Below are 11,157 nucleotides of genomic sequence, written 5' to 3'. Positions count from 1 at the left end.
AAGACCTACCCTAATTCTGGGAAGTAGTTTTACTTGATCCATAGTTTGCACAGTTGATAAGCTGACAGAATTCTTCTCCTCAGGGAGTGATACAAGAAGAAATATATTCAAGAACCCTAACAGGGCCAATGTAGATTGGGATTTTCAAAAATTAAAAGCCCTTCATGGTTTTTATATTTTAGGTGGCTTTGTTTTTTGGGATTTACATTTACTGACTATCTGACCGTGAAAGCCATGGAATGGAAGAGCAACCCCCACCTCGCTTCTGCTCAGCCCCTTGCATCCATCAAACACATCACCAGTTTGGCCAAACATTTTTAGTCAATCCTCATCATTCCCAGATTCTGTATTTGCAAATACTCTTAGTTGCTAAGAATTGTTTTAACCCCACAATCAATACTCATGGACCTCTCACTCTCATTCGGGGACACGCACAGAGCAACAAACACATTTAGTCACCTGACATGCTTGTTCCCAGCTGAGGTGAAACATTTTTGTAGAACTTGGAAATGTGCTTCTCGAACTTAAAAAGTTGCAAAGACACTCTGGTGTTTTTACGGTCTTACTTTATCTACTGCAACACAAAGTATAAAGCTAGGATAATCAGAAGAAAATTGTCAAAGAGATGAAAAAGGAGACCAGTGTACAAAATGAGGAGTTTAGAAATAATCCCAACTATATGTGGATCCTGGATTGTTGACACAAGTAGGACTCTAGGAGAGAGGAGAAAGGATGGAGTTTTCAATAAAAAGTGAATTGACTACTAGCTATTCATGAAGAAAAATCCTAGATTTGAACCTTTTCTTTACACCATACACATGCAAAAACAAATCAATTAAAATCCATAAAATTTCAGAAAAGTTTACAAAAAAAACTTTGAGTCTCATTTAAGAAAGAACTTGTTATGTAGAACATAGAAGATATTTGCAATAGAGAAAAAATTTGTGTATGTTATTAGCTTAAAACTGAAAACTGCTGACCACAAATGACATCATTAAGAAAGTGATAAGACAAGGCACAAATGAGGAGAAATTCTTTGCCACACGTTAGAACCAAACACCAGTCCCCAGGATATGTAACTACTGCTCTGGTCAGTGAGCATCAGCATACGTATAGAGTAAATGCCCTAAAGCTTCCTGTTTGCCAAACTCGAGTGGCAGCCAGAAGGCACGGGAGCATTTGGAGAGCTTAGTCTGTAAGTGGTCCATGGAGATTGGTTTCCCATGGGAGAGAGCACTGGAAACCCTCAGAAAAGGGATAAATGGGAAAGCAACAAAGAAGAAATCTAAAAGATAAACAATCATATGGAAATGTGCTTTCTCTCCTTCACTGAGGGAAATGCAAATTAACACCCTAAGGACAGCATGAATGCGCCTGACAACATACCTTGTATAAGAGCCCGTCACAAAGAACCATATGTTGCATGATTCCAGTTTTATTTTTTTAAATATGATTCCAGTTTTAACAATTGTCCGAAAAAGGCAAATCTACAGGAGACAGAAGGTAGATGAGTGGTTACCTAGGGCTGGGGAGAGGTGTTGGGAGAAAAGGCAGAGTGATGCAAGGTTTCTTTTAGGGCTGATGAAAATGTTCTGAAGTTTGTTATAGTGATAGTTGCACAACTCTGTGAATATACTGGAAACAACTGAACTGTATCCTTAAATCAGTGAATGATATGTGAATAAGATCTCAGTAAAGCTGTAATAAAAAACCTGTAATGAGATAGTGCGCTGCATCCACTGGAAGCTCTAAGTTGCGCTGACTGAGAAGAGCTGTCAGGGCAGATGGAGAAGCAGGAAGCATGTGTGATCCGTCTCCTCCTGGACAGCAGGTGCGCTGGGGATCTGTCTGATGTGACTGTCGTGGATACCTGGAGTCTACTGAAGCCTTGCAGCTTGCAGGGGGAAGGCTTGGAGGATAAACTGCTATTCATTTCAGTCATTTTCAGCCTGGCCCCAGACATGAGGCTACCACCTCCCTACCCCCAGTCTGTTGTGGAGAGCCAGCGGAAGTCCCTACAGCCCTTTGAACACAGCTTGTGGAAGCGAAGGTGAGCAATTAGGATGCTGTCTTCCAAACATCAGGAATGAGTGTTCTGACTGCTGCTTGCAGCTTTTGGTCAAGAGGATGCAGTGAAAATGCAGGCCAGCGCGCTTGCAAGCCCACCGCCAATAGGACAAGCCCTTACTCCTATGGCTGAAGCACTTCAAGTGTATTTAAAACACCTGGGGGATTCACTCCCCTTCGTTTCCCCCTTTTTTCCATTTTGGGAGGCAAGCATATAAGCAGTGGAACATGCAAAAGCAACTGCAGATACGGGGACATTTAGAAAGCTACCCTTGCCCAGGGAAAGGTGCAGACTCATAAATGACCTGAGAGGTTCTTAAGTTGGCACCTTAGCTGGATTCCTGGGACAGAGACTCTGTACACAAAAAAAATGACCAAAAACCAAGAGCATAAAATAACAACCAACAAATCTCTGCAGACTCCAGGGGAGGGGAGGACCTAACTTCCAGGATTATCAATTATTACCAAGTATTATTACCAACTATTACCAAGATTGAAATGTCCAGTTTTCAGAAAAATTCACAAGCCTACAAAGAATCAGGAAAGTATAACTATTGAAGGGGGAAAAAAAAATCAATGGTAGAACCATCTTAGAAAGAAGAGAAGGCAAACCTGCTAGAGAAAGACATTAAGGTAACAGTCTTACAGATGTTCCTGCAGAATTCAGGTGATTAGGATCTCCCTATCTGGTGTCTCTTGATGAACAAGAAATGCAAATAATCAAATGGTTAGGATAGATGATGACAGACAGATAGATGATAAGTAGGGAGATAAATGATAGATAAAAGGAAAGGGTGCCACCCTTGCTTCTGTAAAACCATCAACAAAAACAATAAATAAACAACACAAGTTGGTGACAGTAGTTCTGGGAAAGCTCTGGACTATCCTGAGGAAACAGCAGAACCATCTGGAGCAGGAAAACTGAGGATGGCTGCACAGAAAAGCACAGGAAGCGTTTTTCCTGTGTCATCCATCCTTCAGTCTGGAGCAGCTCTGAGCAAGGAACATGCCCTCAGAGGGATTTCACCTGCAGGGAAAAGAGAACAGGAGGACTCCAGCCATCCTGCTCACCTGTGGAGTCTGCATCTGTGCAACCAAGGACCCCCACAGTCTCCACTAATGCTGAACCCCCTGATGAGTCCCCAGAGTCCTGCCGCTTCATCTCCTTCCCAGCACCGGAGCTCTCACTGTGGTGAGACCTGCCCCCAGGGGTCCAAGTCCCTGCTGTGCTCCACTCTCCAAGATTAGGATCCCACAGAACCTCACCATCTACAAGGGCTGGAGATGCAGCTGCACTGTGCTCCACCCCTTGTTCCACATTTGGAGGTTTGAGCAAACAATACCAGGGCCATGCAATTGTGGTTCTACTCCCCTCTCCCTGAGTCCTGATGGGGGCTTTGACCCAACATCATAGAGGCAGTCCTGTTGCTCTGTGCACACGTCATGTGTACTCAACTGGGGCCTTGGCCTGTCATCCTGGGGCCATGTTGCTGCTGCTCTGTGTCCTGCCCTCTGGGGCTTGAGTCACAGCTTTTACCCATCATCAACAGCGCCAGACTGCTAATGCCCTGTGCCCCACCTAAGGGACCTATGCTGGGGCTTTGCTCCACCATCACTGAGGCATGCTGCTTCTGTGCAGTGCCCCTGGGTCCCAGCCACTGCTGTCCCCTGTCATCCCCGGGGCCCCTTCCACAGCTTGAGTCACTACTGTAAGCCACAGAGAATCCGGTTCTGTGAGTGATCTGCACAGGCCCAGACCTCAGGCACTGGTGCTGTTGCCACAGAAATTGCTCCTGTGTCCAGGCCCCAAGTGCTCAGTTAGGTCTATGCACCTCTAAGACTTAGACCCCAGCTCCACTGCCAACGTGAGTTCCAGCACACCAGACCTGCTACTAAGAGGAATCCTCTTGACCATAAATTCTCCCCACAAGCAAGAAGAAGAGGACCCCAGCAGCCTTTGCTACTGAGGACTCCCAGCAGCCCCAGCCTCCACTGCCATCATAGACAGGTGACAACCTGGCAACAAAGGCGACCTCAGGGTCTTTGCAGATCTTGACCTCAGCTGAGGAGGTGCACAGAGACAAAACCATTGCTCCTTTCCCCGAAAAGGAAATGCGGCACCCACCCAGACAATGTTCTTGTACCACCTTCACTAAAAGTCTTTCCTCACATTCCTTTCAGAGGGGAGTCTGAATAGTCTGGGAGAGGTGACTAACCCTGCAATGCATAGACATCAACACGAATACAGGAAACACTAAGCACCAAGCAGGTATGACACTCCCAAAGGAACACAATCATTTTCTGGCAATGACCACAAGGAAATGGAGATCTGTGTTTCCTGAAAAGGAATTCAAAATGATTATTTTAATGAGGCTCAGCATGATTGAAGAGATTAACACAGATACTTTAGAGGCCATAAGAATGGGGTTGATATATTTGAAGTGTTCAGAGAAAAACCTGCTAACCAAGAATATTTACCCAGCAAAGCTGTCCTTAAGAAATGAAGAAGAGATAAAGACTCCCAACAAAATCTGAGGTAGCTGGTCTCCACTAGACCTGCCTTATAAAAAATGCTAAATGGAGTTCTTCAAATGGAAATGAAAATATACCAATTAATGATGTGAAAACATATGTGCCGCTTCCTAATGATGCATGGGAGGAGAATGAGACACAAACACGTCAGTTGTAAGAGAAAGGGAGCAGGGGATGACAGCTGAAAGGACTGTGGCCCAGAACAACTCCTCAGTCCTGTATCTATTAGATACAAGATAATAGCCACCAAAGGAGAAGAAGAAAGTTATACATTAGTCAAGGTCTTGTAGGTAAAGAAGAAGGAATGTGAGTCATAAAAGTCTTGATTTTGTGCTCTGCTGTTTATCATACTTGGCAGCTGCCTCCTGAAGCAAGCTGTCTCCGCTCTGCCATATCCTTTGATATTTCACCCTGGATTTGTGTCTCCGCACCTCCTGCCTCCCAAGCAGTGGTCGCTTTCCTACTTGTAGACTTGCGACATTTCTTTCTTCACAGCTCCCATTGATTCCTATGTGTTCAGAATGGTTTGATAACTATCTAGCTGTTTCCAGGGACCAGATGAAATTCGGGTCTCCTACTCCTCCATCATCTTAACTCCTCCCTATATTCCTGAATTTTCTGACTCTTCTCTTCAGATGCCCAGAAGACACATGTCACCTACCATCCCATCTCTGACCATGAGGTCACATTGAGGTGCTGGACCCTGGGCTTCTACCCTGGTGAGATCACCCTGACCTGGCACAGTGATGAGGAGGACCTGACCCAGGACACAGAGCTTGTGGAGACCAAGCCTGCAGGAGATGGAATCTTCCAGAAGTGGGTAGCTGTGGTTCATTCTGCACAGGAGCAGAGATACACATGCCATGTGCAGCATGAGGGGCTGCCCGAGCACATTACCTTGAGATGGGGTAAGGAGGGAAACCTGGGCACAGAGCCTCCTGTCAGGGACATTAGGAGCTATTTTGGAGATCTTCAGTAGGGTCTGGGCTGAGACCTGGGGGTCAAGGCCCTCACCTTATCCTCTCTTCCCAGGGTCCCCTCCTCAGGCCCCCTTTCCCATTGTGGGCATCGTGGCTGGTCTGACTGTTTTTGTGGTCACTGGTACTGTGCTGGTTGGAGCTGTCATGGGGAGGAAGGAGAGCTCAGGTAGGAAAGGAAGGTGTTCTGAGTTTTCTTGTCCTTCTGCAGTGTCTTAAGCTCAGGTGGAAGTCTGTCCTGCTTTGTTTGTGGGCAGTGCCTTCTGCACACATGTGCCCATCCACCGCGTGCTCATTGCTACATTCACTGTAGTAAAGCAGAGGTGAGAGGAAGAGACATATTCTTCACCCTGATGAACGTGGTGACGGACCAAATTCCCAACACATAGAGGCAAGGCTGCAGGAAGACAGACTGCAGGAAGATGGTTAGTCTCACCCTGCCATCTTTTTCATTCATGTCCCCGATCCTGCCGTAAGTCTGTAGTGACCGTTCTGGAAACTTCCCTGTGGTCCAGGCTATCTATTTCATCTAGAATCTTGGGCCCTGCCTCCTACATGTCATCTCATGGGATATTTTCTTTCACCAGGTGGAAAAGGAAGGAGTAATGCTCAGGCTGAAAGTACGTATGGTGGGGGTGATTCATTGGCCCTGTGCCAAATAGTCAGAGTCTGTGGGTCTGGGGAGAGGCCCATGTGTTCTGAGAAGCCCCACAAGCGAGCCTGGTGCTCAGTCGGATCTGGAGTCGGTAGGGTCAGAGAGGAGAGCAGGACAGTGGGGAGGGGCATTAAAATCACATTTACTATGTTTTTTTCCCTCGCAAAGAGAGGGAGGACGTTTGTTGTCATGAAGTGTGATGTGTGAGATTTATGGCATTGTTTCATCACAGGGTGTCATCAGGGGGAGGATTAGGGAGCGCTTCACAGCTGGGATGACGAGCATCTCTGAACACTTGCTCTCTGCAGCTGTTCCTCTGAGCAAAGCCTGGAACCTAGCCCTGCTCGAACTTGGACAGAAGGTAGTGCACACACACATGTACGCACGTGCATCTTCTGTGGACGTAACGTGTTCCTGGGGCACGGTCATGGAACAGGCTAGGCTGTGCAGCCAGGAGCACACCTGCAGTGGCCGGTCTGGCTGCGTCTCACACGGGAACCCCGGCCTCTGCTGCAGGCACAGAGATCACTGCTTGCACCGCTGACTCGGTTGGGTCGAGACACTGGCCACTGCAGCCACTCATGGGCCTGGGGGACACATTGCCACTCCCGCCCCCCTCACATGCATCATGCACAGTGTCAGCCTCTCTCTATCCCCGGGTCATGAGTCAGGTCCAGCATGTGTTCCCCTGTCTGATGGAGCCTCAGGCCGGTTCCCACTGGAAGGATGTGGGGGAAACAGGTCTTCCTCTGCTGTGCAGGAAGGCAGTCTCTTCGGAAGCCCTGACTGCGGAATTCTCAGGTCAGAAGGCCGCAGGGGTGCTGGCGGCGAGGGATGGAGAGAGAGCAACTAACTGTCATTCTCCGGGCACAGATCTGAGGCTGCAGCTCGACCTGGTCCTTATTAGGTGCTCAGGTTTAGCCGAGGGAACAAGTGGGTAATAAATGACAGCTGTCCTCTTGTTCCTCTGACACTACGTGATCAGTCCCAGCTGTCGTCCACTGCAGTTCTCACTCACAAACACGGGCAGTGGTGAGGTGGGCTGGTGGCCTGATGGCTCAGGGCAGATTTGCCCTCCTTTGTTCTTGCAAGAATGACAAGCCCTGGGTCTGCAAGACGTGAGTTCTCTGTGTGCACCAATGTGTCATGTGACTGTGTCTATTTCCCCGAGAGTGGCGATGTTCTGGGGAGAGACTCTCTAGCATCTGTCAGTGTTCACGGGACCGCTGCCCAACTTGAACAGTGCCAGGAACATGGGAACCTGAGAACTGATGCTGCGGTAGGTTAAGTATGAGGTTCTCGGTGGTGTGTGGCATCTGTGACTCCATGCTGGTCCCTCTGTCTTCTTTCTCAACAGGAACCTGAACAGCTGGTCGCAGACGGACGGACATGATAGACACGCTTCCGTTCTGCTTATCCTTTGCTCCTGGACGAGATGAGACGCAGGTTACTTGCTTGCTTTAACTCTCAATTTCTCTTTGTGGGACAGGGAGGGTTTCTTCCCCCAACTGACCAGCTCTCTGATTCCCTGTCACCACCTGGGTGTCCTCTGATTTGTTCATTTCACATCTGACCCTGTTGACCTGGGGTGAGCACAGGTGGGAGGACTCATCCTTCAAGTTGCCCTCAGCTCAGGGGCAAGTCTCAACTCTCGGGTTCCCACGTGCCTGGCACTGTTGTTCAAGTTGGCTACAAAGTTGGGGGTACTCTGGACATTCAGTAGTTTGCTAGAAGGACTCCTGGGTCTCAGGAGAACTCCATGCTGACTATTATGGTTTATTATAAGGATATGCACGAGCAGTCAGATGAAGAGGCTCGGGAGTGAGGAAGGGTGCAGGTCCCAGTGCGGAAGCCTCTGTCCCCGTGGACTCCGAATGTGCTCCCCTCAGAGCACGTGGACATGTTCACCACTTCAGAAGCTCTGTGAACCCCACTGTGGAGCACTCTCTCTGGAAGCTTCATGACATAGGCACGCTTGACTCAGTCACTGGCTGTTGGGGACTGAGGTCAGCTCCCAGAACTTCTCCATAGAGGTCGGGGAGGGAGGCTGATGGCTCCAACTATTTAGTCATGGCTTGGTCCTCCTGGTCACCAGCCCCAACCTGAACTGTCTATGACCCTCAGGCAAGTCATCTCATTAGAGTACCAGTGACAGTCTTATCACGCAGGAGATCCCAAGGGCTGGGGAGCTGGGTGCGAGGAACCAGGGACAAAGACCACATATTTTACTTATCCCGCAGCCATGCTGTGGTCTTTGAGCACAGATCCCTTGCAGCAGTGGCACCGGAACTGCGGAGATGCAGGCCCAGTACTTGTGTCCCATCCAGTCATCATCCTGCTGGAGGATGGTGTCTCCCAGGGCCACTCAGGTCTGCTGGGTCCATTCAGTGTTGCCAAGTTCCAGAAGCAGGAATGTTCTCACAGCACGCGGCTTTCTCTCTCAGAGTGTGGGATGACGGAGCTAAGAGACGGTGTCATCTCTTGCTCACACTTCTTCTGAGGCACTAATGTACTATGGATTTCCCTCATGACATAGTGAATGTATCCCCTCCTTTACCCTCAGTTACTATTTCTACTTCTCTGCATTTATACCTCACTTTCTGCCATTGGAAGGGACATTATGTGTGGCTGCTATGCTGGTCTAGACTGCGGGCAGCAACACAAGTCTGACAAGCCTCCCCACCCCTGTCCACTCTTGGTCATAGAGGGGAGGGAAACACAGGGACAGAACTGGTGGGTAGGGGACAACCAGGGGATGTAGCTGTGCTCGACGTCAGCCACAACTTTGCCAGATGGGGTGAAGGCACAGCCTCCCCTTCAGGCCCTCTGGAATGCCCACATCAGGGTTTCACAAAGTACTTACAGTGTCTTAGGATCCTTCTCATTTCTGGCACTCACACTTGCATCCCTGTCCTGAGACTCTGCATCGGGTAGGGTGAGAGAATGTTGAGGTGAACCACAGTCATACTGAGGTGCTCTCCCTTGGGAAGGACTGTAGAGTCACGTTGGCACCTGTCCCCTCTCCCTCCTCCTCAGATCCCCCAGGAAAAAGTGTGTGGTGGGGATTGTCCTGTAGCCCCACTCATGGTGGGTGGGAGTGCACACTTGTGAAGGGTTGTAAACCAGCACTTCATGCCTCCATGGCCCCAACACCCCTTTTCCACAATGTTTCTGTTGCCTGTTCCCATTCTCCATGAAGCTGTTACTCTGTCAGCATGTCTGTGTGCCCATTGTGGGATGTTATGATTTGTTGTGTGAGGAAATGTGACCGAGCATTCTTCGTTGGTTCAGTGCTTTGTTTCCATATGTGCACCAAGAGCCATGTATGAGAATGTCTCAGCAGTACTGTGTATGATGGCCCCAATGCGAAACAGGATAGATGTGTATGACAGGAAAAATGCATACATACGTTGTAGCTTATCCATACACCGGAATACTGTGCAGCCCCGAGGAAGACTGGACCGTGGCTACACCCTACAGCGTGGGGGAATCTCACGGACATGGCGCCGAGTGAAAGAAGCCCCACACAGGAGTATGACCCTTTGTATGTGAAGTTGAAGACCGGGACTAATTTATAATGTCAGAAGTCGGAGAGTGGTTTCCTTTTGTGGTAACGTATTGACTGGGAATCTCTAGGAAGCTCAGCGTGTTCTGCATCTTGCTCTGGGGGTATGTGTGGAGGTGTGCACGTGTAAAATCTCCTGAGCTGTCCTCGCAGGACCAGTCCTCCCTGTGCATTTTATGTTTTTAAACTTTTACTTGAAGCGTAGCTATGCTCTGTTTTCTGCTTGTTTGTTTTAATAGCACTCTGACCATTTGCATCTACTGCTGAATGAGCAAAGTCCAATCCAGAATATGCATTCCTGTCAAGGCCCTTTTGTCACCCTTTGGTGTTACCATTATGGTTCTGACTTGTCAGCTACATTCAAGGCTTTCCTACTGGGTGGTTGGCCTCCTAGCTGTCTGTGGTGTTTGGTTGGCAACCAGGACAGTTCTGTTTGGGCTACAGAGGATGCAAGTGGACTATAGAATTTCAGCCTTTCCCTGCATTGCCACAGCCCCCTCTGTCCCCTTATTTCCTTGACCTAGGTGGCTACCCCCAAGAGAGGACACCAGGAAACACACTCATGCGTTCCAATCCACTTCCAAACTCAGAAGGTGGTTCTTGTGATGGGCATCAACATGTCCTCCTTTGATGCAAGCCCCAGATTCCCATAATGAGCAAGGGCCCAACTCCATGTGGCTATTCCTTTAAAAGACCATGTTTCCATTGTCCTTCTGCCTGACCATGTGGTCAGCTGTCCAAACACAGGGGCTTTTCTCATTGTTCCATTTTTTTCGCTGCTATGCATCAACATAAACATTAAAACTACCTATGACCAAAAGACAAAATAATCCTGAGTCTGATACAGCCATGGGGTTTTGGATAATGTTGGAAAAACACTCTAATGGAGAGGACAGTGCCTGCAAGAATTCCATTAAAAAGTGCTAGCAGTTAAAAAATACACACTTCTTAAAAAATAGTATGACATTATGGTGCCTGGGTGGCTCAGTGGGTTAAGCTTCTGCCTTTGGCTCAGGTCATGATCTCAGGGTCCTAGCATTGAGCCGTGCATGAGTCTCTCTGCTCAGCAGGGAGCCTACTTCCTCCTCTCTCCCTCTGCCTCTCTGCCAACTTGTGATCTCTATCTTTTAAATAAATTAATTAATTTAAAGAAACAGTATGATATAATTAATAGCACATCCTATATAGTCTTTGTGGGAGGCCACAATAAGGCTTGAGACGAGGACCAAACTGGGTCCTGACTTGTGACTCCTTTGAAGTCCAAATAACCTAACAAAAGGTTTAGGACAGGAAAAGTTGAGTAGCACTGAGAATGGGTCTGTGCTATGTGTTGTGCGCTCACCTACGTGACTTCCCACACG

General features: G+C 48.3%; 1 protein-coding gene across 1 annotated transcript; it reads left to right on the top strand.

Annotated features, from left to right (window-relative positions):
- The first annotated feature begins 1,961 nt into the window (after positions 1–1,961).
- On the top strand, positions 1,962–8,731 carry LOC116860928 (patr class I histocompatibility antigen, alpha chain E-like). Its single transcript, XM_032847264.1, has 6 exons — positions 1,962–2,050; positions 3,763–3,800; positions 5,235–5,507; positions 5,632–5,745; positions 6,164–6,196; positions 8,496–8,731. Exons 1-6 carry the CDS (start codon positions 1,962–1,964, stop codon positions 8,729–8,731), a joined length of 783 nt encoding a protein of 260 aa, XP_032703155.1.
- The last annotated feature ends 2,426 nt before the right edge of the window (positions 8,732–11,157 follow it).

Source organism: Lontra canadensis, unplaced genomic scaffold (assembly GCF_010015895.1).
Source record: "Lontra canadensis isolate GAN:19392208 unplaced genomic scaffold, GSC_riverotter_1.0 scaffold186, whole genome shotgun sequence".
Taxonomy (NCBI): Eukaryota; Metazoa; Chordata; class Mammalia; order Carnivora; family Mustelidae; genus Lontra; species Lontra canadensis.
The sequence above is the reverse complement of the archived record's forward strand: the minus strand, read 5'-3'. Positions and strand labels throughout refer to the sequence as shown.

What these genes read in the sequence shown, in the direction of transcription:
- LOC116860928 (XM_032847264.1), top strand. Translation starts at nt 1,962, where the DNA reads ATGAGGCTACCACCTCCCTACCCCCAGTCTGTTGTGGAGAGCCAGCGG. An exon ending in CACAGCTTGTGGAAGCGAAG is followed by an intron (nt 2,051 to 3,762) that starts GTGAGCAATTAG and finishes CCCCTTCCACAG; the next exon opens with CTTGAGTCACTACTGTAAGC. An exon ending in GAGTAATGCTCAGGCTGAAA is followed by an intron (nt 6,197 to 8,495) that starts GTACGTATGGTG and finishes CTTTGAGCACAG; the next exon opens with ATCCCTTGCAGCAGTGGCAC.